At 77.3% G+C, this 23,886-nt stretch overlaps 1 protein-coding gene across 1 annotated transcript in view; it reads left to right on the forward strand.

The window, feature by feature from the left end:
• The window catches only part of SLC14A1 (solute carrier family 14 member 1 (Kidd blood group)), a 40,515-nt gene extending 21,292 nt beyond the window's left edge, over positions 1-19,223 (forward strand). Inside the window, exons 7-8 of the mRNA XM_048504314.1 lie at positions 2,595-2,787; positions 18,618-19,223. Coding sequence (XP_048360271.1) covers positions 2,595-2,787; positions 18,618-18,797 — 373 coding nt within the window. The 3' untranslated portion in view covers positions 18,798-19,223. The remainder of the gene's footprint in view (positions 1-2,594; positions 2,788-18,617) is intronic.
• Positions 19,224-23,886: the final 4,663 nt, after the last annotated feature.

Consider the following 23,886-nt stretch of genomic DNA (forward strand, 5'->3'; position numbering starts at 1 on the left):
CATCTGGTTGTGGCCTGCCCACCCTTGGATGAGGAGGAGGAAGGGAGAAGGGGAAGGGGGCCCAGTGTGGGGACTTAGCCAAATGGCCAGGTGAAGAGGACGGTCTTCACCAGGTGCTGAAACTCCAAGACAGTAGACGCCCTCTGGAGGAAGGGAATTCCACAGTGTAGGGGCCACTGCGGAGAAGGCCATGCAGGCCACTACTTCTGATGGGAGCGGGACAACTGGGTGGGCCTTCCCCTTCGATCTCAGAGCCCAAGTTGGAATATATGGGCAGATGCACTTTCTTATGGCCTGGGCTAGCCAGATCCCATCAAATCTCCGAAGTTAAGCAACATCAGCCTTGGTTAGTACTTGGAGAAGTCCAGGGTAGCGACACACAGACAGGCACTGGCCAACAACCTCTGTTCATCTCTTGCCTTGGAAACCTCTAAAGCAGGGGTAGGGATCCTGCGGTTCGAGAGCCGCATGTGGCTCTTCTGCCCTTGCACGGTGGGTCCACGAGCTGAGCTGCCGGCTTCATCCTTGCCTGCCCTGCAGGCAGCAGGGCAAGCGCACCAATTGCCCGCGGCTGGCTGGGCCGCACCGCGGACTTCCCCTCTCGCCCGTCCTGTTTGAGCGGGGCGGGCGCTTTCCTGGCGGCCGGCGAGGCCAAGCTGCTGGCCCCATCCTTGCCTGCCCTGCAGGCAGCAGGGCGGGCGCATCCATGCGCTTCTCAGAATGAGCGGAGTAAAAGGTTAAAAAACCCCAATATATACAGTGTTACCTTTATTTTAAATGTCAAAAATTATTTGCGGCTCCAAGTGTTTTCTTTTCCCGTGGAAACCGGGTCCAAATGGCTCTTTGAGTGTTAAAGGTTCCCTACCCCTGCTCTAAAGCATCCTTTTAGTTTTCTTTTAAATTGAGGATTTTCATTGACCTGGTTCTGGAAACGGCTACAGGCTTCCTGACCTGTAGATTTTAAAGCAAATTTTCTCCCCCTTCTCCCACCACCTGATTATAGATGTGTAAAAGTTCACGTTTAACTGAAATAAATGTACGATGTGGTTCTCTTTGACAATTGGGAGGTGTGAAGAACCTTTCCGCCCTCCGCCATCCACAACTAAATGTACCCTAAGCAGAGCAATACATCTGCTCCCCCTTTTGCTTAAATGCGAGGGTCACTTTCCTGGTGATTTCCTAGGACAGTGATGGCGAACCTATGGCACGGGTGCCAGAGGTGGCACTCGGAGCCCTCTCTGTGGGCACGCGCACACAGAGTTCATCATGTGGGCGGGCGGAAAATCACCCCCCCACACACACACACACACACATCTAGGCTGGCCTGGGCCACTGAGCACGACGAGCGCGCACTGTGGTGAGCAGGGAGTACTCGGCTGGTGGGCCTGGTGTCTGTGCTCTGGGTGGCTGCTGCCTGAGGGGGAGGGGCACAGAGGCGGCAGAGATGCTAGAGAGGCACAGAGCGGTGCGCACGGGACATGCTGGAGGTTACAGCAGGTTGGCCCCCGCTCGAGCGGGTGGGGCGGAGGAAGAGGGAGCCAACTGGTTTTTTCTGAACTAAAACCTCAGCATCCAGGTTAAATTGCCGGGTTGGCACTTTGCGATAAATAAGCGGGGTTTGGGTTGCAATTTAGGCACTCGGTCTCAAAAAGGTTCGCCATCACTGTCCTAGGAGGTATCAGGTTGGGCTTCCTGAGGGTTTTTCTGTTTATGGTATAATGCAGATGGTGGTTTTATACCAGGTACTTTACCAGTGCAAATAGCAGAGTGAAAGTCTTAAGCACACAGCGGTACTTCCTTTTGAGTAAACACAATTGGGCTATACAGCTAAAATTCTTAATCCGTGTAAGTGGAACTTTTGTTGAACTCATTTGTCTTGACTCGGATGGCCCAGGATAGCCCAAACTCATCAGATCCTAGAAGCTAAGAGGAGAAGAAGAAGAGTTTGGATTTATATCCCACCTTTCTCTCCTGTAAGGAGTCTCAAAGCAGCTCACAAACTCCTTTTCCCTTCCTCTCCCCACAACAGACACCTTGTGAGTCTGGCGGGGCTGAGAGAGTTCTGAGAGAACTGGAACTACACCAAGGTTACCCAGCGGGCTTAAGGTGTAGGAGCAGGGAAACAAAACCCAGTTCACCAGATAAAACTCCGCCACTCATGTACAGGAGTGGGGAATTTGATCAGGGAATAAAACCCAGCTACAGACTTTTGACGTCCTCAAGGAAAGTTATCGGGGTTTTATACGAAGAGGGAAGGAAATCAAATCAATCTTTGACTAGGGTATTGAGGGTTTTCTGGGTTGTATGGCCATGTTCCAGTAGTATTTTCTCCTGATGTTTAGCCTGCATCTAGGGCTGGCATCTTCAGAGGATTCTCTGAAGATGCCAGCCACAGATGCGGACGAAACATTAGGAGAAAATGCTACTGGAACACAGCTGTACAACCCAGAAAACCCACAACACCCTAGTGATTCCAGCCGTGAAAGCCTTTGACAATTTTAGACTGTTTTACAGATTTGTCCAATGTTTCCAGGGCGATAACCCAATGACACGTTGCTTCGTTTCTTTTGACATCATCTGTTTTCATTTTCCAGCCCTCTTTTCACAAGTGCATTGGCCTCCGTCTTCAGCAAGTGGGACTTGCCCGTTTTCACGCTTCCCTTCAACATGGCCCTGACTGCCTTTGTAGCAGCTACAGGCCACTACAACCTCTTCTTCCCAGCGAAACTCCTCCAACCCATAGCGTCGGTGCCCAGCCTCAACTGGTCGGAGATCCAGGTGTCTTTGGTAAGACAACAAATAACCCCCACGTCTCTCAACTGTGGGTCGTGGCACTAACCATCCAAGCCCTCTCAACATTCGGTCATAGGGTTCCCGGCTCTGGTTAGCCAATTCTTGGAGATTTGGGGAGGGGATAAGCCTGTAAGGGGGCAAATTTGGGGAAGGGGAGAGACCTCGGTGGGGTACAATGCACTTTTCTAAGCAGCCATTTTCTCTAGGGCACAGGTGTCAAACATGCAGCAGGTTGCCTCAGCTGACTTGCCCGCCTGACAGGCTCACTTGGGGGTTGCCTCAACCGGCTTGCAAATCCTTCCTAGCTGAGGTTGCCACGCACCCAGTGGTGGGATCCAAAATTTTTAGTAACAGGTTCCCATGGTGGTGGGATTCAAACAGTGGCGTAGCGCAAATGGGGCTGGGCGGGGCATGATGGGGGTGGGGCGGGGCATTCCGGGGCGGGACATTAATAATTTCTCTGTTACTGTAAAAAACTCTTACTGTAAAAAAAAGTTCCTAATTTCCAGCTGGTATCTTTCTATCCATAATTTAAACTCATTCTAGCAAGTCCTATCGTCTACTGACAACAGAAACAACTACTTCTCCTCTAATTGACTGCCTGTCAAACACTTAATACTTTCAAATACTTAATTTTGTTTCTAGAAATCAAAAGAAGGATACTTTCCTTAAACAAGGAACTTTACCACATTTCTAAAACATGTCTTTAAAACAGCCCAACAGGGAGAATTATCCCGTTTTCTACCTTCACTAACCAGCCACATAGGAAACAACAGGTGGGGGGGTGGGGGGGGGGCGGGGTGCGGGGGGACGGGGGGGTGGGGGGGGGGGGGGGTGGGGGGGGGGGGGGGTGGGGGGGGGGGGGGGGGGGGGGGGTGGGGGGGGGGTGGGGGGTGGGGTGGGGGGGGGGGGGGGGGGGGGGGGGGGGGGGGGGGGGGAGGGGGGGGGGGGGGGGGGGGGGGGGGGGGCCAGGGGGTGGAGGGGTGGGGGGGGGGGGGGATGGGGGGGGGGGGGGGTGGGGGGGGGGGGGGGGGGGGGGGGGGGGGGGTGGGGGGGGGGGGGGGTGGGGGGGGGGGGGGGTGGGGGGGGGGGGGGGTGGGGGGGGGGGGGGGTGGGGGGGGGGGGGGGTGGGGGGGGGGGGGGGTGGGGGGGGGGGGGGGTGGGGGGGGGGGGGGGTGGGGGGGGGGGGGGGTGGGGGGGGGGGGGGGTGGGGGGGGGGGGGGGTGGGGGGGGGGGGGGGTGGGGGGGGGGGGGGGTGGGGGGGGGGGGGGGTGGGGGGGGGGGGGGGTGGGGGGGGGGGGGGGTGGGGGGGGGGGGGGGTGGGGGGGGGGGGGGGTGGGGGGGGGGGGGGGTGGGGGGGGGGGGGGGTGGGGGGGGGGGGGGGTGGGGGGGGGGGGGGGTGGGGGGGGGGGGGGGTGGGGGGGGGGGGGGGTGGGGGGGGGGGGGGGTGGGGGGGGGGGGGGGTGGGGGGGGGGGGGGGTGGGGGGGGGGGGGGGTGGGGGGGGGGGGGGGTGGGGGGGGGGGGGGGTGGGGGGGGGGGGGGGTGGGGGGGGGGGGGGGTGGGGGGGGGGGGGGGTGGGGGGGGGGGGGGGTGGGGGGGGGGGGGGGTGGGGGGGGGGGGGGGTGGGGGGGGGGGGGGGTGGGGGGGGGGGGGGGTGGGGGGGGGGGGGGGTGGGGGGGGGGGGGGGTGGGGGGGGGGGGGGGTGGGGGGGGGGGGGGGTGGGGGGGGGGGGGGGTGGGGGGGGGGGGGGGTGGGGGGGGGGGGGGGTGGGGGGGGGGGGGGGTGGGGGGGGGGGGGGGTGGGGGGGGGGGGGGGTGGGGGGGGGGGGGGGTGGGGGGGGGGGGGGGTGGGGGGGGGGGGGGGTGGGGGGGGGGGGGGGTGGGGGGGGGGGGGGGTGGGGGGGGGGGGGGGTGGGGGGGGGGGGGGGTGGGGGGGGGGGGGGGTGGGGGGGGGGGGGGGTGGGGGGGGGGGGGGGTGGGGGGGGGGGGGGGTGGGGGGGGGGGGGGGTGGGGGGGGGGGGGGGTGGGGGGGGGGGGGGGTGGGGGGGGGGGGGGGTGGGGGGGGGGGGGGGTGGGGGGGGGGGGGGGTGGGGGGGGGGGGGGGTGGGGGGGGGGGGGGGTGGGGGGGGGGGGGGGTGGGGGGGGGGGGGGGTGGGGGGGGGGGGGGGTGGGGGGGGGGGGGGGTGGGGGGGGGGGGGGGTGGGGGGGGGGGGGGGTGGGGGGGGGGGGGGGTGGGGGGGGGGGGGGGTGGGGGGGGGGGGGGGTGGGGGGGGGGGGGGGTGGGGGGGGGGGGGGGTGGGGGGGGGGGGGGGTGGGGGGGGGGGGGGGTGGGGGGGGGGGGGGGTGGGGGGGGGGGGGGGTGGGGGGGGGGGGGGGTGGGGGGGGGGGGGGGTGGGGGGGGGGGGGGGTGGGGGGGGGGGGGGGTGGGGGGGGGGGGGGGTGGGGGGGGGGGGGGGTGGGGGGGGGGGGGGGTGGGGGGGGGGGGGGGTGGGGGGGGGGGGGGGTGGGGGGGGGGGGGGGTGGGGGGGGGGGGGGGTGGGGGGGGGGGGGGGTGGGGGGGGGGGGGGGTGGGGGGGGGGGGGGGTGGGGGGGGGGGGGGGTGGGGGGGGGGGGGGGTGGGGGGGGGGGGGGGTGGGGGGGGGGGGGGGTGGGGGGGGGGGGGGGTGGGGGGGGGGGGGGGTGGGGGGGGGGGGGGGTGGGGGGGGGGGGGGGTGGGGGGGGGGGGGGGTGGGGGGGGGGGGGGGTGGGGGGGGGGGGGGGTGGGGGGGGGGGGGGGTGGGGGGGGGGGGGGGTGGGGGGGGGGGGGGGTGGGGGGGGGGGGGGGTGGGGGGGGGGGGGGGTGGGGGGGGGGGGGGGTGGGGGGGGGGGGGGGTGGGGGGGGGGGGGGGTGGGGGGGGGGGGGGGTGGGGGGGGGGGGGGGTGGGGGGGGGGGGGGGTGGGGGGGGGGGGGGGTGGGGGGGGGGGGGGGTGGGGGGGGGGGGGGGTGGGGGGGGGGGGGGGTGGGGGGGGGGGGGGGTGGGGGGGGGGGGGGGTGGGGGGGGGGGGGGGTGGGGGGGGGGGGGGGTGGGGGGGGGGGGGGGTGGGGGGGGGGGGGGGTGGGGGGGGGGGGGGGTGGGGGGGGGGGGGGGTGGGGGGGGGGGGGGGTGGGGGGGGGGGGGGGTGGGGGGGGGGGGGGGTGGGGGGGGGGGGGGGTGGGGGGGGGGGGGGGTGGGGGGGGGGGGGGGTGGGGGGGGGGGGGGGTGGGGGGGGGGGGGGGTGGGGGGGGGGGGGGGTGGGGGGGGGGGGGGGTGGGGGGGGGGGGGGGTGGGGGGGGGGGGGGGTGGGGGGGGGGGGGGGTGGGGGGGGGGGGGGGTGGGGGGGGGGGGGGGTGGGGGGGGGGGGGGGTGGGGGGGGGGGGGGGTGGGGGGGGGGGGGGGTGGGGGGGGGGGGGGGTGGGGGGGGGGGGGGGTGGGGGGGGGGGGGGGTGGGGGGGGGGGGGGGTGGGGGGGGGGGGGGGTGGGGGGGGGGGGGGGTGGGGGGGGGGGGGGGTGGGGGGGGGGGGGGGTGGGGGGGGGGGGGGGTGGGGGGGGGGGGGGGTGGGGGGGGGGGGGGGTGGGGGGGGGGGGGGGTGGGGGGGGGGGGGGGTGGGGGGGGGGGGGGGTGGGGGGGGGGGGGGGTGGGGGGGGGGGGGGGTGGGGGGGGGGGGGGGTGGGGGGGGGGGGGGGTGGGGGGGGGGGGGGGTGGGGGGGGGGGGGGGTGGGGGGGGGGGGGGGTGGGGGGGGGGGGGGGTGGGGGGGGGGGGGGGTGGGGGGGGGGGGGGGTGGGGGGGGGGGGGGGTGGGGGGGGGGGGGGGTGGGGGGGGGGGGGGGTGGGGGGGGGGGGGGGTGGGGGGGGGGGGGGGTGGGGGGGGGGGGGGGTGGGGGGGGGGGGGGGTGGGGGGGGGGGGGGGTGGGGGGGGGGGGGGGTGGGGGGGGGGGGGGGTGGGGGGGGGGGGGGGTGGGGGGGGGGGGGGGTGGGGGGGGGGGGGGGTGGGGGGGGGGGGGGGTGGGGGGGGGGGGGGGTGGGGGGGGGGGGGGGTGGGGGGGGGGGGGGGTGGGGGGGGGGGGGGGTGGGGGGGGGGGGGGGTGGGGGGGGGGGGGGGTGGGGGGGGGGGGGGGTGGGGGGGGGGGGGGGTGGGGGGGGGGGGGGGTGGGGGGGGGGGGGGGTGGGGGGGGGGGGGGGTGGGGGGGGGGGGGGGTGGGGGGGGGGGGGGGTGGGGGGGGGGGGGGGTGGGGGGGGGGGGGGGTGGGGGGGGGGGGGGGTGGGGGGGGGGGGGGGTGGGGGGGGGGGGGGGTGGGGGGGGGGGGGGGTGGGGGGGGGGGGGGGTGGGGGGGGGGGGGGGTGGGGGGGGGGGGGGGTGGGGGGGGGGGGGGGTGGGGGGGGGGGGGGGTGGGGGGGGGGGGGGGTGGGGGGGGGGGGGGGTGGGGGGGGGGGGGGGTGGGGGGGGGGGGGGGTGGGGGGGGGGGGGGGTGGGGGGGGGGGGGGGTGGGGGGGGGGGGGGGTGGGGGGGGGGGGGGGTGGGGGGGGGGGGGGGTGGGGGGGGGGGGGGGTGGGGGGGGGGGGGGGTGGGGGGGGGGGGGGGTGGGGGGGGGGGGGGGTGGGGGGGGGGGGGGGTGGGGGGGGGGGGGGGTGGGGGGGGGGGGGGGTGGGGGGGGGGGGGGGTGGGGGGGGGGGGGGGTGGGGGGGGGGGGGGGTGGGGGGGGGGGGGGGTGGGGGGGGGGGGGGGTGGGGGGGGGGGGGGGTGGGGGGGGGGGGGGGTGGGGGGGGGGGGGGGTGGGGGGGGGGGGGGGTGGGGGGGGGGGGGGGTGGGGGGGGGGGGGGGTGGGGGGGGGGGGGGGTGGGGGGGGGGGGGGGTGGGGGGGGGGGGGGGTGGGGGGGGGGGGGGGTGGGGGGGGGGGGGGGTGGGGGGGGGGGGGGGTGGGGGGGGGGGGGGGTGGGGGGGGGGGGGGGTGGGGGGGGGGGGGGGTGGGGGGGGGGGGGGGTGGGGGGGGGGGGGGGTGGGGGGGGGGGGGGGTGGGGGGGGGGGGGGGTGGGGGGGGGGGGGGGTGGGGGGGGGGGGGGGTGGGGGGGGGGGGGGGTGGGGGGGGGGGGGGGTGGGGGGGGGGGGGGGTGGGGGGGGGGGGGGGTGGGGGGGGGGGGGGGTGGGGGGGGGGGGGGGTGGGGGGGGGGGGGGGTGGGGGGGGGGGGGGGTGGGGGGGGGGGGGGGTGGGGGGGGGGGGGGGTGGGGGGGGGGGGGGGTGGGGGGGGGGGGGGGTGGGGGGGGGGGGGGGTGGGGGGGGGGGGGGGTGGGGGGGGGGGGGGGTGGGGGGGGGGGGGGGTGGGGGGGGGGGGGGGTGGGGGGGGGGGGGGGTGGGGGGGGGGGGGGGTGGGGGGGGGGGGGGGTGGGGGGGGGGGGGGGTGGGGGGGGGGGGGGGTGGGGGGGGGGGGGGGTGGGGGGGGGGGGGGGTGGGGGGGGGGGGGGGTGGGGGGGGGGGGGGGTGGGGGGGGGGGGGGGTGGGGGGGGGGGGGGGTGGGGGGGGGGGGGGGTGGGGGGGGGGGGGGGTGGGGGGGGGGGGGGGTGGGGGGGGGGGGGGGTGGGGGGGGGGGGGGGTGGGGGGGGGGGGGGGTGGGGGGGGGGGGGGGTGGGGGGGGGGGGGGGTGGGGGGGGGGGGGGGTGGGGGGGGGGGGGGGTGGGGGGGGGGGGGGGTGGGGGGGGGGGGGGGTGGGGGGGGGGGGGGGTGGGGGGGGGGGGGGGTGGGGGGGGGGGGGGGTGGGGGGGGGGGGGGGTGGGGGGGGGGGGGGGTGGGGGGGGGGGGGGGTGGGGGGGGGGGGGGGTGGGGGGGGGGGGGGGTGGGGGGGGGGGGGGGTGGGGGGGGGGGGGGGTGGGGGGGGGGGGGGGTGGGGGGGGGGGGGGGTGGGGGGGGGGGGGGGTGGGGGGGGGGGGGGGTGGGGGGGGGGGGGGGTGGGGGGGGGGGGGGGTGGGGGGGGGGGGGGGTGGGGGGGGGGGGGGGTGGGGGGGGGGGGGGGTGGGGGGGGGGGGGGGTGGGGGGGGGGGGGGGTGGGGGGGGGGGGGGGTGGGGGGGGGGGGGGGTGGGGGGGGGGGGGGGTGGGGGGGGGGGGGGGTGGGGGGGGGGGGGGGTGGGGGGGGGGGGGGGTGGGGGGGGGGGGGGGTGGGGGGGGGGGGGGGTGGGGGGGGGGGGGGGTGGGGGGGGGGGGGGGTGGGGGGGGGGGGGGGTGGGGGGGGGGGGGGGTGGGGGGGGGGGGGGGTGGGGGGGGGGGGGGGTGGGGGGGGGGGGGGGTGGGGGGGGGGGGGGGTGGGGGGGGGGGGGGGTGGGGGGGGGGGGGGGTGGGGGGGGGGGGGGGTGGGGGGGGGGGGGGGTGGGGGGGGGGGGGGGTGGGGGGGGGGGGGGGTGGGGGGGGGGGGGGGTGGGGGGGGGGGGGGGTGGGGGGGGGGGGGGGTGGGGGGGGGGGGGGGTGGGGGGGGGGGGGGGTGGGGGGGGGGGGGGGTGGGGGGGGGGGGGGGTGGGGGGGGGGGGGGGTGGGGGGGGGGGGGGGTGGGGGGGGGGGGGGGTGGGGGGGGGGGGGGGTGGGGGGGGGGGGGGGTGGGGGGGGGGGGGGGTGGGGGGGGGGGGGGGTGGGGGGGGGGGGGGGTGGGGGGGGGGGGGGGTGGGGGGGGGGGGGGGTGGGGGGGGGGGGGGGTGGGGGGGGGGGGGGGTGGGGGGGGGGGGGGGTGGGGGGGGGGGGGGGTGGGGGGGGGGGGGGGTGGGGGGGGGGGGGGGTGGGGGGGGGGGGGGGTGGGGGGGGGGGGGGGTGGGGGGGGGGGGGGGTGGGGGGGGGGGGGGGTGGGGGGGGGGGGGGGTGGGGGGGGGGGGGGGTGGGGGGGGGGGGGGGTGGGGGGGGGGGGGGGTGGGGGGGGGGGGGGGTGGGGGGGGGGGGGGGTGGGGGGGGGGGGGGGTGGGGGGGGGGGGGGGTGGGGGGGGGGGGGGGTGGGGGGGGGGGGGGGTGGGGGGGGGGGGGGGTGGGGGGGGGGGGGGGTGGGGGGGGGGGGGGGTGGGGGGGGGGGGGGGTGGGGGGGGGGGGGGGTGGGGGGGGGGGGGGGTGGGGGGGGGGGGGGGTGGGGGGGGGGGGGGGTGGGGGGGGGGGGGGGTGGGGGGGGGGGGGGGTGGGGGGGGGGGGGGGTGGGGGGGGGGGGGGGTGGGGGGGGGGGGGGGTGGGGGGGGGGGGGGGTGGGGGGGGGGGGGGGTGGGGGGGGGGGGGGGTGGGGGGGGGGGGGGGTGGGGGGGGGGGGGGGTGGGGGGGGGGGGGGGTGGGGGGGGGGGGGGGTGGGGGGGGGGGGGGGTGGGGGGGGGGGGGGGTGGGGGGGGGGGGGGGTGGGGGGGGGGGGGGGTGGGGGGGGGGGGGGGTGGGGGGGGGGGGGGGTGGGGGGGGGGGGGGGTGGGGGGGGGGGGGGGTGGGGGGGGGGGGGGGTGGGGGGGGGGGGGGGTGGGGGGGGGGGGGGGTGGGGGGGGGGGGGGGTGGGGGGGGGGGGGGGTGGGGGGGGGGGGGGGTGGGGGGGGGGGGGGGTGGGGGGGGGGGGGGGTGGGGGGGGGGGGGGGTGGGGGGGGGGGGGGGTGGGGGGGGGGGGGGGTGGGGGGGGGGGGGGGTGGGGGGGGGGGGGGGTGGGGGGGGGGGGGGGTGGGGGGGGGGGGGGGTGGGGGGGGGGGGGGGTGGGGGGGGGGGGGGGTGGGGGGGGGGGGGGGTGGGGGGGGGGGGGGGTGGGGGGGGGGGGGGGTGGGGGGGGGGGGGGGTGGGGGGGGGGGGGGGTGGGGGGGGGGGGGGGTGGGGGGGGGGGGGGGTGGGGGGGGGGGGGGGTGGGGGGGGGGGGGGGTGGGGGGGGGGGGGGGTGGGGGGGGGGGGGGGTGGGGGGGGGGGGGGGTGGGGGGGGGGGGGGGTGGGGGGGGGGGGGGGTGGGGGGGGGGGGGGGTGGGGGGGGGGGGGGGTGGGGGGGGGGGGGGGTGGGGGGGGGGGGGGGTGGGGGGGGGGGGGGGTGGGGGGGGGGGGGGGTGGGGGGGGGGGGGGGTGGGGGGGGGGGGGGGTGGGGGGGGGGGGGGGTGGGGGGGGGGGGGGGTGGGGGGGGGGGGGGGTGGGGGGGGGGGGGGGTGGGGGGGGGGGGGGGTGGGGGGGGGGGGGGGTGGGGGGGGGGGGGGGTGGGGGGGGGGGGGGGTGGGGGGGGGGGGGGGTGGGGGGGGGGGGGGGTGGGGGGGGGGGGGGGTGGGGGGGGGGGGGGGTGGGGGGGGGGGGGGGTGGGGGGGGGGGGGGGTGGGGGGGGGGGGGGGTGGGGGGGGGGGGGGGTGGGGGGGGGGGGGGGTGGGGGGGGGGGGGGGTGGGGGGGGGGGGGGGTGGGGGGGGGGGGGGGTGGGGGGGGGGGGGGGTGGGGGGGGGGGGGGGTGGGGGGGGGGGGGGGTGGGGGGGGGGGGGGGTGGGGGGGGGGGGGGGTGGGGGGGGGGGGGGGTGGGGGGGGGGGGGGGTGGGGGGGGGGGGGGGTGGGGGGGGGGGGGGGTGGGGGGGGGGGGGGGTGGGGGGGGGGGGGGGTGGGGGGGGGGGGGGGTGGGGGGGGGGGGGGGTGGGGGGGGGGGGGGGTGGGGGGGGGGGGGGGTGGGGGGGGGGGGGGGTGGGGGGGGGGGGGGGTGGGGGGGGGGGGGGGTGGGGGGGGGGGGGGGTGGGGGGGGGGGGGGGTGGGGGGGGGGGGGGGTGGGGGGGGGGGGGGGTGGGGGGGGGGGGGGGTGGGGGGGGGGGGGGGTGGGGGGGGGGGGGGGTGGGGGGGGGGGGGGGTGGGGGGGGGGGGGGGTGGGGGGGGGGGGGGGTGGGGGGGGGGGGGGGTGGGGGGGGGGGGGGGTGGGGGGGGGGGGGGGTGGGGGGGGGGGGGGGTGGGGGGGGGGGGGGGTGGGGGGGGGGGGGGGTGGGGGGGGGGGGGGGTGGGGGGGGGGGGGGGTGGGGGGGGGGGGGGGTGGGGGGGGGGGGGGGTGGGGGGGGGGGGGGGTGGGGGGGGGGGGGGGTGGGGGGGGGGGGGGGTGGGGGGGGGGGGGGGTGGGGGGGGGGGGGGGTGGGGGGGGGGGGGGGTGGGGGGGGGGGGGGGTGGGGGGGGGGGGGGGTGGGGGGGGGGGGGGGTGGGGGGGGGGGGGGGTGGGGGGGGGGGGGGGTGGGGGGGGGGGGGGGTGGGGGGGGGGGGGGGTGGGGGGGGGGGGGGGTGGGGGGGGGGGGGGGTGGGGGGGGGGGGGGGTGGGGGGGGGGGGGGGTGGGGGGGGGGGGGGGTGGGGGGGGGGGGGGGTGGGGGGGGGGGGGGGTGGGGGGGGGGGGGGGTGGGGGGGGGGGGGGGTGGGGGGGGGGGGGGGTGGGGGGGGGGGGGGGTGGGGGGGGGGGGGGGTGGGGGGGGGGGGGGGTGGGGGGGGGGGGGGGTGGGGGGGGGGGGGGGTGGGGGGGGGGGGGGGTGGGGGGGGGGGGGGGTGGGGGGGGGGGGGGGTGGGGGGGGGGGGGGGTGGGGGGGGGGGGGGGTGGGGGGGGGGGGGGGTGGGGGGGGGGGGGGGTGGGGGGGGGGGGGGGTGGGGGGGGGGGGGGGTGGGGGGGGGGGGGGGTGGGGGGGGGGGGGGGTGGGGGGGGGGGGGGGTGGGGGGGGGGGGGGGTGGGGGGGGGGGGGGGTGGGGGGGGGGGGGGGTGGGGGGGGGGGGGGGTGGGGGGGGGGGGGGGTGGGGGGGGGGGGGGGTGGGGGGGGGGGGGGGTGGGGGGGGGGGGGGGTGGGGGGGGGGGGGGGTGGGGGGGGGGGGGGGTGGGGGGGGGGGGGGGTGGGGGGGGGGGGGGGTGGGGGGGGGGGGGGGTGGGGGGGGGGGGGGGTGGGGGGGGGGGGGGGTGGGGGGGGGGGGGGGTGGGGGGGGGGGGGGGTGGGGGGGGGGGGGGGTGGGGGGGGGGGGGGGTGGGGGGGGGGGGGGGTGGGGGGGGGGGGGGGTGGGGGGGGGGGGGGGTGGGGGGGGGGGGGGGTGGGGGGGGGGGGGGGTGGGGGGGGGGGGGGGTGGGGGGGGGGGGGGGTGGGGGGGGGGGGGGGTGGGGGGGGGGGGGGGTGGGGGGGGGGGGGGGTGGGGGGGGGGGGGGGTGGGGGGGGGGGGGGGTGGGGGGGGGGGGGGGTGGGGGGGGGGGGGGGTGGGGGGGGGGGGGGGTGGGGGGGGGGGGGGGTGGGGGGGGGGGGGGGTGGGGGGGGGGGGGGGTGGGGGGGGGGGGGGGTGGGGGGGGGGGGGGGTGGGGGGGGGGGGGGGTGGGGGGGGGGGGGGGTGGGGGGGGGGGGGGGTGGGGGGGGGGGGGGGTGGGGGGGGGGGGGGGTGGGGGGGGGGGGGGGTGGGGGGGGGGGGGGGTGGGGGGGGGGGGGGGTGGGGGGGGGGGGGGGTGGGGGGGGGGGGGGGTGGGGGGGGGGGGGGGTGGGGGGGGGGGGGGGTGGGGGGGGGGGGGGGTGGGGGGGGGGGGGGGTGGGGGGGGGGGGGGGTGGGGGGGGGGGGGGGTGGGGGGGGGGGGGGGTGGGGGGGGGGGGGGGTGGGGGGGGGGGGGGGTGGGGGGGGGGGGGGGTGGGGGGGGGGGGGGGTGGGGGGGGGGGGGGGTGGGGGGGGGGGGGGGTGGGGGGGGGGGGGGGTGGGGGGGGGGGGGGGTGGGGGGGGGGGGGGGTGGGGGGGGGGGGGGGTGGGGGGGGGGGGGGGTGGGGGGGGGGGGGGGTGGGGGGGGGGGGGGGTGGGGGGGGGGGGGGGTGGGGGGGGGGGGGGGTGGGGGGGGGGGGGGGTGGGGGGGGGGGGGGGTGGGGGGGGGGGGGGGTGGGGGGGGGGGGGGGTGGGGGGGGGGGGGGGTGGGGGGGGGGGGGGGTGGGGGGGGGGGGGGGTGGGGGGGGGGGGGGGTGGGGGGGGGGGGGGGTGGGGGGGGGGGGGGGTGGGGGGGGGGGGGGGTGGGGGGGGGGGGGGGTGGGGGGGGGGGGGGGTGGGGGGGGGGGGGGGTGGGGGGGGGGGGGGGTGGGGGGGGGGGGGGGTGGGGGGGGGGGGGGGTGGGGGGGGGGGGGGGTGGGGGGGGGGGGGGGTGGGGGGGGGGGGGGGTGGGGGGGGGGGGGGGTGGGGGGGGGGGGGGGTGGGGGGGGGGGGGGGTGGGGGGGGGGGGGGGTGGGGGGGGGGGGGGGTGGGGGGGGGGGGGGGTGGGGGGGGGGGGGGGTGGGGGGGGGGGGGGGTGGGGGGGGGGGGGGGTGGGGGGGGGGGGGGGTGGGGGGGGGGGGGGGTGGGGGGGGGGGGGGGTGGGGGGGGGGGGGGGTGGGGGGGGGGGGGGGTGGGGGGGGGGGGGGGTGGGGGGGGGGGGGGGTGGGGGGGGGGGGGGGTGGGGGGGGGGGGGGGTGGGGGGGGGGGGGGGTGGGGGGGGGGGGGGGTGGGGGGGGGGGGGGGTGGGGGGGGGGGGGGGTGGGGGGGGGGGGGGGTGGGGGGGGGGGGGGGTGGGGGGGGGGGGGGGTGGGGGGGGGGGGGGGTGGGGGGGGGGGGGGGTGGGGGGGGGGGGGGGTGGGGGGGGGGGGGGGTGGGGGGGGGGGGGGGTGGGGGGGGGGGGGGGTGGGGGGGGGGGGGGGTGGGGGGGGGGGGGGGTGGGGGGGGGGGGGGGTGGGGGGGGGGGGGGGTGGGGGGGGGGGGGGGTGGGGGGGGGGGGGGGTGGGGGGGGGGGGGGGTGGGGGGGGGGGGGGGTGGGGGGGGGGGGGGGTGGGGGGGGGGGGGGGTGGGGGGGGGGGGGGGTGGGGGGGGGGGGGGGTGGGGGGGGGGGGGGGTGGGGGGGGGGGGGGGTGGGGGGGGGGGGGGGTGGGGGGGGGGGGGGGTGGGGGGGGGGGGGGGTGGGGGGGGGGGGGGGTGGGGGGGGGGGGGGGTGGGGGGGGGGGGGGGTGGGGGGGGGGGGGGGTGGGGGGGGGGGGGGGTGGGGGGGGGGGGGGGTGGGGGGGGGGGGGGGTGGGGGGGGGGGGGGGTGGGGGGGGGGGGGGGTGGGGGGGGGGGGGGGTGGGGGGGGGGGGGGGTGGGGGGGGGGGGGGGTGGGGGGGGGGGGGGGTGGGGGGGGGGGGGGGTGGGGGGGGGGGGGGGTGGGGGGGGGGGGGGGTGGGGGGGGGGGGGGGTGGGGGGGGGGGGGGGTGGGGGGGGGGGGGGGTGGGGGGGGGGGGGGGTGGGGGGGGGGGGGGGTGGGGGGGGGGGGGGGTGGGGGGGGGGGGGGGTGGGGGGGGGGGGGGGTGGGGGGGGGGGGGGGTGGGGGGGGGGGGGGGTGGGGGGGGGGGGGGGTGGGGGGGGGGGGGGGTGGGGGGGGGGGGGGGTGGGGGGGGGGGGGGGTGGGGGGGGGGGGGGGTGGGGGGGGGGGGGGGTGGGGGGGGGGGGGGGTGGGGGGGGGGGGGGGTGGGGGGGGGGGGGGGTGGGGGGGGGGGGGGGTGGGGGGGGGGGGGGGTGGGGGGGGGGGGGGGTGGGGGGGGGGGGGGGTGGGGGGGGGGGGGGGTGGGGGGGGGGGGGGGTGGGGGGGGGGGGGGGTGGGGGGGGGGGGGGGTGGGGGGGGGGGGGGGTGGGGGGGGGGGGGGGTGGGGGGGGGGGGGGGTGGGGGGGGGGGGGGGTGGGGGGGGGGGGGGGTGGGGGGGGGGGGGGGTGGGGGGGGGGGGGGGTGGGGGGGGGGGGGGGTGGGGGGGGGGGGGGGTGGGGGGGGGGGGGGGTGGGGGGGGGGGGGGGTGGGGGGGGGGGGGGGTGGGGGGGGGGGGGGGTGGGGGGGGGGGGGGGTGGGGGGGGGGGGGGGTGGGGGGGGGGGGGGGTGGGGGGGGGGGGGGGTGGGGGGGGGGGGGGGTGGGGGGGGGGGGGGGTGGGGGGGGGGGGGGGTGGGGGGGGGGGGGGGTGGGGGGGGGGGGGGGTGGGGGGGGGGGGGGGTGGGGGGGGGGGGGGGTGGGGGGGGGGGGGGGTGGGGGGGGGGGGGGGTGGGGGGGGGGGGGGGTGGGGGGGGGGGGGGGTGGGGGGGGGGGGGGGTGGGGGGGGGGGGGGGTGGGGGGGGGGGGGGGTGGGGGGGGGGGGGGGTGGGGGGGGGGGGGGGTGGGGGGGGGGGGGGGTGGGGGGGGGGGGGGGTGGGGGGGGGGGGGGGTGGGGGGGGGGGGGGGTGGGGGGGGGGGGGGGTGGGGGGGGGGGGGGGTGGGGGGGGGGGGGGGTGGGGGGGGGGGGGGGTGGGGGGGGGGGGGGGTGGGGGGGGGGGGGGGTGGGGGGGGGGGGGGGTGGGGGGGGGGGGGGGTGGGGGGGGGGGGGGGTGGGGGGGGGGGGGGGTGGGGGGGGGGGGGGGTGGGGGGGGGGGGGGGTGGGGGGGGGGGGGGGTGGGGGGGGGGGGGGGTGGGGGGGGGGGGGGGTGGGGGGGGGGGGGGGTGGGGGGGGGGGGGGGTGGGGGGGGGGGGGGGTGGGGGGGGGGGGGGGTGGGGGGGGGGGGGGGTGGGGGGGGGGGGGGGTGGGGGGGGGGGGGGGTGGGGGGGGGGGGGGGTGGGGGGGGGGGGGGGTGGGGGGGGGGGGGGGTGGGGGGGGGGGGGGGTGGGGGGGGGGGGGGGTGGGGGGGGGGGGGGGTGGGGGGGGGGGGGGGTGGGGGGGGGGGGGGGTGGGGGGGGGGGGGGGTGGGGGGGGGGGGGGGTGGGGGGGGGGGGGGGTGGGGGGGGGGGGGGGTGGGGGGGGGGGGGGGTGGGGGGGGGGGGGGGTGGGGGGGGGGGGGGGTGGGGGGGGGGGGGGGTGGGGGGGGGGGGGGGTGGGGGGGGGGGGGGGTGGGGGGGGGGGGGGGTGGGGGGGGGGGGGGGTGGGGGGGGGGGGGGGTGGGGGGGGGGGGGGGTGGGGGGGGGGGGGGGTGGGGGGGGGGGGGGGTGGGGGGGGGGGGGGGTGGGGGGGGGGGGGGGTGGGGGGGGGGGGGGGTGGGGGGGGGGGGGGGTGGGGGGGGGGGGGGGTGGGGGGGGGGGGGGGTGGGGGGGGGGGGGGGTGGGGGGGGGGGGGGGTGGGGGGGGGGGGGGGTGGGGGGGGGGGGGGGTGGGGGGGGGGGGGGGTGGGGGGGGGGGGGGGTGGGGGGGGGGGGGGGTGGGGGGGGGGGGGGGTGGGGGGGGGGGGGGGTGGGGGGGGGGGGGGGTGGGGGGGGGGGGGGGTGGGGGGGGGGGGGGGTGGGGGGGGGGGGGGGTGGGGGGGGGGGGGGGTGGGGGGGGGGGGGGGTGGGGGGGGGGGGGGGTGGGGGGGGGGGGGGGTGGGGGGGGGGGGGGGTGGGGGGGGGGGGGGGTGGGGGGGGGGGGGGGTGGGGGGGGGGGGGGGTGGGGGGGGGGGGGGGTGGGGGGGGGGGGGGGTGGGGGGGGGGGGGGGTGGGGGGGGGGGGGGGTGGGGGGGGGGGGGGGTGGGGGGGGGGGGGGGTGGGGGGGGGGGGGGGTGGGGGGGGGGGGGGGTGGGGGGGGGGGGGGGTGGGGGGGGGGGGGGGTGGGGGGGGGGGGGGGTGGGGGGGGGGGGGGGTGGGGGGGGGGGGGGGTGGGGGGGGGGGGGGGTGGGGGGGGGGGGGGGTGGGGGGGGGGGGGGGTGGGGGGGGGGGGGGGTGGGGGGGGGGGGGGGTGGGGGGGGGGGGGGGTGGGGGGGGGGGGGGGTGGGGGGGGGGGGGGGTGGGGGGGGGGGGGGGTGGGGGGGGGGGGGGGTGGGGGGGGGGGGGGGTGGGGGGGGGGGGGGGTGGGGGGGGGGGGGGGTGGGGGGGGGGGGGGGTGGGGGGGGGGGGGGGTGGGGGGGGGGGGGGGTGGGGGGGGGGGGGGGTGGGGGGGGGGGGGGGTGGGGGGGGGGGGGGGTGGGGGGGGGGGGGGGTGGGGGGGGGGGGGGGTGGGGGGGGGGGGGGGTGGGGGGGGGGGGGGGTGGGGGGGGGGGGGGGTGGGGGGGGGGGGGGGTGGGGGGGGGGGGGGGTGGGGGGGGGGGGGGGTGGGGGGGGGGGGGGGTGGGGGGGGGGGGGGGTGGGGGGGGGGGGGGGTGGGGGGGGGGGGGGGTGGGGGGGGGGGGGGGTGGGGGGGGGGGGGGGTGGGGGGGGGGGGGGGTGGGGGGGGGGGGGGGTGGGGGGGGGGGGGGGTGGGGGGGGGGGGGGGTGGGGGGGGGGGGGGGTGGGGGGGGGGGGGGGTGGGGGGGGGGGGGGGTGGGGGGGGGGGGGGGTGGGGGGGGGGGGGGGTGGGGGGGGGGGGGGGTGGGGGGGGGGGGGGGTGGGGGGGGGGGGGGGTGGGGGGGGGGGGGGGTGGGGGGGGGGGGGGGTGGGGGGGGGGGGGGGTGGGGGGGGGGGGGGGTGGGGGGGGGGGGGGGTGGGGGGGGGGGGGGGTGGGGGGGGGGGGGGGTGGGGGGGGGGGGGGGTGGGGGGGGGGGGGGGTGGGGGGGGGGGGGGGTGGGGGGGGGGGGGGGTGGGGGGGGGGGGGGGTGGGGGGGGGGGGGGGTGGGGGGGGGGGGGGGTGGGGGGGGGGGGGGGTGGGGGGGGGGGGGGGTGGGGGGGGGGGGGGGTGGGGGGGGGGGGGGGTGGGGGGGGGGGGGGGTGGGGGGGGGGGGGGGTGGGGGGGGGGGGGGGTGGGGGGGGGGGGGGGTGGGGGGGGGGGGGGGTGGGGGGGGGGGGGGGTGGGGGGGGGGGGGGGTGGGGGGGGGGGGGGGTGGGGGGGGGGGGGGGTGGGGGGGGGGGGGGGTGGGGGGGGGGGGGGGTGGGGGGGGGGGGGGGTGGGGGGGGGGGGGGGTGGGGGGGGGGGGGGGGGGGGGGGGGGGGGGGTGGGGGGGGGGGGGGGGTACAGATTTGCCTAAGAGGGCAGTTCTTTCTCTTCTCAGATGGGCCTGCCGCTGGGGACCTGGGGCTTCTGTTTGACTTCCCTCACATTCCTGCTTCTCACTACCAACAACGATGCCATCTACAAATTGCCTCTCTCCAAAGTCACATACCCCGAAGCCAACCGGGCCTTCTATCTGGCCGAAAAACGGAAACAACCGAAATCTGCTTGCGACGTGTAGTGGCTAAGTCCCGGGCTTTCCCCCCAGCCTACGGTTGAAGCAGCAAGCGGTCTTCCAGAGGAAGAAGCCAACCTCTGAACGAAAACGAAGCTTGTCAGTTCTCAGTGGTCCTCGCAACCATTCAACATTGCAAATACCTTTCCTCAAATCAGGGGGAGTCAGAATTCAAAGCATACTTTGGTCAGAGAAACGAACGCAATCTTGTATACAACGGGGCAAGAAACGGAGAAAAAGAGGGTTTCGCTCCAAGATAGACAACTGGCAATCCAGTCCCTGAATTGCCTTCTCATTGACCCTATGGAATTTTAGTCTGGATGGGACAAAGAGGTTGCTTAATATGTGACTTATATGGTAAAGAAGAAGAAGAGTTTGGATTTATATCCCCCCTTTCTCTCCTTTATACCCCCCCTTTCTCTCCTGCAGGAGACTCAAAGGGGCTTACAATCTCCTTGCCCTTCCCCCCTCACAACAAACACCCTGTGAGGTAGGTGGGGCTGAGAGAGCTCCGAGAAGCTGTGACTAGCCCAAGGTCACCCAGCTGGCATGTGTGGGAGTGTACAGGCTAATCTGAATTCCCCAGACAGGCTAATCTGAATTCCCCAGATAAGCCTCCACAGCTCAGGCGGCAGAGCTGGGAATCAAACCCGGTTCCTCCAGATTAGATACACGAGCTCTTAACCTCCTACGCCACTGCGGGGAAGAGAAATGTACATAGCAGAGTTTCCCTCCTAACATGACTTCTCTGTTGAATTTTTTAGTGTCATGGCCTAAATACTTGTGCCCCATAAGGAGGGGACCTTTACTTCTACGTAGCGCTATTTTATTTTTGAGTTACACGATCCGTGGAAGAGTCATTTTGTATTACAAGATACATTTCCAGTCCTCCAAACTAAAGGTGCTTCCAAAAACACACGCAGCCGTTCCTGGGACTACATCCAACTACTTTAAAAACATCAGTAGGAAAAGAAGCAAATTTGGGTAGAATATTTTATCAGTATTTACTCTGTGAAACGGAAATGTCGATTGCATTTAACAGAGAAATTGAAGGTCAGGAAGTGGGCAAACTCCAGTATTTCATAGTCTGTCTTCTTGCGAGTAGCCTCCAGTGATGTGAAAGACGCTGAGGATTTCTTAACAATTCAGGTCCAGTGTTAAATGCTCAACAGTATCCACACTTGGTAAAGAACTCTGCATGTGCTCAAAGACACTCTTCTCCACTCTAGCTTCGTACATTCTAGGAGGGAAGATAGACAACAAAGCTATGCCCTGGACCTAGCTAAGTCCATGGGATAAGACAAGCTATACACATAAATAGATATTAAATTGTATCTGAACGTATCCTATTTTGTATTATTTCTGTGATAACTTGTGAGATGATTTTATCTATGGCACAGATCAGATTCATGAAGTTGACCCTCCAAACAATGATTTAAAGGCTCACAAACTTGGGGTATATTCCAGCCTTTCGGCATATGAGCTCTGCACTCCCTTTGTATTTTAGTAAGCTAGCGTGAGCCTGTTATTGTAAGGAATGCCATTTTAAGCAGGATAGAGTAGAAAGAGATAATTCTACATTAACTAGCTAAACTAGGATGAATGGAGATGCTCTCATGATAGCAAGGAGGAGGAAAGAAGGAGAGAAGCAATCTACTCAGAGGAATAGCAGAGGAGAAGTAGAAAGGAAGAGTTTAACAGGTCTTGACCTATCTATCTCTCTAGCTTTCTCTCTAACAGTCCGCGATCCAGACTGGACCCAGGAGTTGGGTTCCGAGCACAGAACTCTCGAAGCTCAACTGATCAAAAATTCCTGGGTGGAAATAGGAAAAATAGGCTAACACAGGAGTCCCCAACCTTGCTGAACTGTGGGTGCATTTGAGATTTGGAGAGCTTATGGGGGACCTAACCTGGCTACCCGGATCTCGTCAGATCTCAGAAGTTAAGTAGGGTCAGTCCTGGTTAGTACTTGGATGGGAAAACCCGCCCAAGAAGTGGATAGGAGAATACACGAGACAGGAAAAGTACAATCCGGCTGCATATCGTTCCCGTAATTGAAGAGGGAGGGAGGTCTCTGATAATTTATCCTTTCCACTGTCGATTTTCAATTTGTTCCTCATAGGTTCCCCCCCCCCTGCAAAAAAGTTTCCTCAGGAGCCAAATTTGGGGGAGATCAGTGAGTTCCAATGAGAGGCGAGAGAGGTTTCTTCCTTGTGTGGAATATTTACTTGGGATCCAGTGGTGGGATCCAAAAATTTTAGTAACAGGTTCCCATGGTGGTGGGATTCAAACTGTGGCATAGCGCCAATGGGGCTGGGCGGGGCATGACGGGGGCGTGGCCAGGCATTCCTGGGCGGGGCTGTGGCAAGGACCAGCTGCTGCGCCGGTCCTTGGGCGGGAAACGAATGTGCACGCAGGCGCAGGCTGCCACGCACACCGGTGCACCTCCTGCTAGACTGCTTCAAGTTCTGCGCGCTACTGCTGAGAGGAGGGGCGTAACTAAGGCAGAAATCATGTGGCAAAATCACCAATTAGTAACCCCCTCTCGGCACACACAAATAATTAGTAACCTACTCTCGGGAACCTGTGAGAACCTGCTGGATCCCACCTCTGTTGGGATCCCATCCCATTGTTGGAAAGTCGTGGAAATGAAGTCTGAATTCAGCCTGTATGCTTGCAGTTTCCTGTGTGGAATTTTTAAAATTGCTGTTCATCAAATAAACTGTGCACAAAACTCACAGGTTGCTGCGCTGCCCTTCCATTCTGTTTTAGATTCCAAAAACTACCGCCATTTTGGGAATCATCCGTTCCATCTTGGGTATTCCTTGCCCTTTGTCTATGGTGACCAGACGTCCCGCTTTTGGCAGGACAGTCCTGCCTTAAAACAATTTGTCCCGCGTCCCGCAGGTTTTTTGAACCATCCCGGTTTTTGCACTGCCTTCTGGGGCGTGCCCCAAAAGGCAGTGCGGAAGCCTCCCGCGCACGCGCACACAGCCGCAGGAGCGCACTGCCTTCTGGGGCCCCGGTTTACAAAGGTGACAATCTCGTCACCTTACCTTTGTCCCCTTCTGAAACCTCAACCATCTTCCACAGTTCTTCTTGGTCAGGAAAAAAAAACACTGCGGACCATCCCAGCCAGCTCAGAAGAAACATAGCAAAAAAACTAGGAGAAAAAAAAATCTGGGATGCAGAATTTTTTGTTGCTATAGTAACCGAAATCTCGGTCGCTTGCTAGCCAGGCCTCGTAATCCTGAGCAGGCTCAAATTGCTCCAATTTAACGTTGCTCAGGCTGAGCGGGACACGCACAAAAGAAAGGGTGGCAGTTTGCACCTCGTGAGTAACGCTTTCCACACAGTTTGAGGGCTGTGTCAGCCGACTGGAGCGTTCCCAGAAGGGAAAATTCCACTGGCTCTTCTGATTCAACCTCGGCTGTCACCGCAAGCCGCCCTGGCAGATTTTATAGTGCACAAAAGTGCTCGAGTCTACAATTTATGGCTTGGCGTGTCGCAAAGGAGGGAAGGGCCGGTCCTATGTCAATAGAACAACAACAACCACTAAAATATAAAACTGGTGTGGGGTCCCAGCAGGAAAAGCGAGGGAAATAAATAAGAAGCGAGTCACTGCTATGAGTTTGGAGATCAGGGAGTTCACGGAATTGGGTCAACCCGGAGAAGATACACGTTTCCTCTGTCTTGGCTACCGCTGGCAAAGACCAAGTCGCGGGGTTCAGATTCACCCAGCTTGCAGCAGTGTCTGTAAGGTTGCCAACACCTGGAAAACTGCCAGTGGATCCTGAAGAGGGCGCAGGTTGGGGGTGGAAGCAGTGGTGGGATCCAAAAATTTTAGTAACAGGTTCTCATGGTGGTGGGATTCAAACTGTGGTCTAGCGCCAATGGGGCTGGGCGGGGCACAACAGGGCGTGGCTGGGCATTCCGGGGTGGGGCTGTGGCAAGGATGCAGCCGCTGCGCCGGTCCTTGGGTGGGAAACGAATGCACGCAGGCGCAGGCTGCCACGCACGCCGGTGCAGCTCCTGCTAGACTGCTTCAAGTCCTGCGCGCTACTACTGAGAGGAGGGGCGTAACTAAGGCAAAAGTCACATGGCAAAATCACCCATTAGTAACCCCCTCTCGGCACACACAAACAATTAGTAACCTACTCTCGGGAACCTGTGAGAACCTGCTGGATCCCACCTCTGGGTGGAAGAGATCTCAATGGGGTATAATGTCCTCCACTGGAGCAGCTTTCTTCTGAGGAATGGATCTCTGTAGTCAGAAGACCAGTTGGGAATCCAGGAGATCTCCAGCCCCAGACTGGAAGTTGGCAACTCTAATTGTGTCCATATCTCCCTCAGCAGTGATGAGCAGGCACAGACTGAGGCCTGTGGGGTGTTGGCCGGCCCATCCTTTTCATATTTCACTAGCGCTGTTACAGGGAGGGAAATTATTTTTTCCTTTTGGAGCAGCAGTGGAGTAGGAGGTTAAAAGCCCGTCTATCTAATCTGGAGGAACCGGGTTTGATTCCCCGCTCTGCCGCCTGAGGTGGAGGCTTATCTGGGGAATTCAGATTAGCCTGTGCACTCCCACACATGCCAGCTGGGTGACCTTGGGCTAGTCACAGCTTCTCGGAGCTCTCTCAGCCCCACCTACCTCACAGGGTGTTTGTTGTGAGGGGGGAAGGGCAAGGAGATTGTCAGCCCCTTTGAGTCTCCCGCAGGAGAGAAAGGGGGGATATAAATCCAAACTCCTCTTCTTCTTCTTCTTCTTACTCTTTTTCTTAAAGAGGGATTTCTCTTTTGTTTCTTTTTGATTGCTCTTTGAAGAGAAACCCATGCCTCTTTTTTGTAAAGTCAGCCTTTGCATTTGCATACATTGAAAATGCTGGGGGGAAGAATAAGGACTAATGAAAGGAAACACTTCTTCACGCAACATGTGATTGGTGTTTGGAATATGCTGACACAGGAGGTGGTGATGGCCACTAACCTGGATAGCGTTAAAGGGGGCTTGGACAGATTTATGGAGGAGAAGTCAATCTATGGCTACCAATCTTGATCCTCCTTGATCTGAGGTTGCAAATGCCTTAGCAGACCAGGTGCT

The sequence above is a fragment of the Sphaerodactylus townsendi genome, linkage group LG07 (assembly GCF_021028975.2).
Source record: "Sphaerodactylus townsendi isolate TG3544 linkage group LG07, MPM_Stown_v2.3, whole genome shotgun sequence".
Classification (NCBI taxonomy): Eukaryota; Metazoa; Chordata; class Lepidosauria; order Squamata; family Sphaerodactylidae; genus Sphaerodactylus; species Sphaerodactylus townsendi.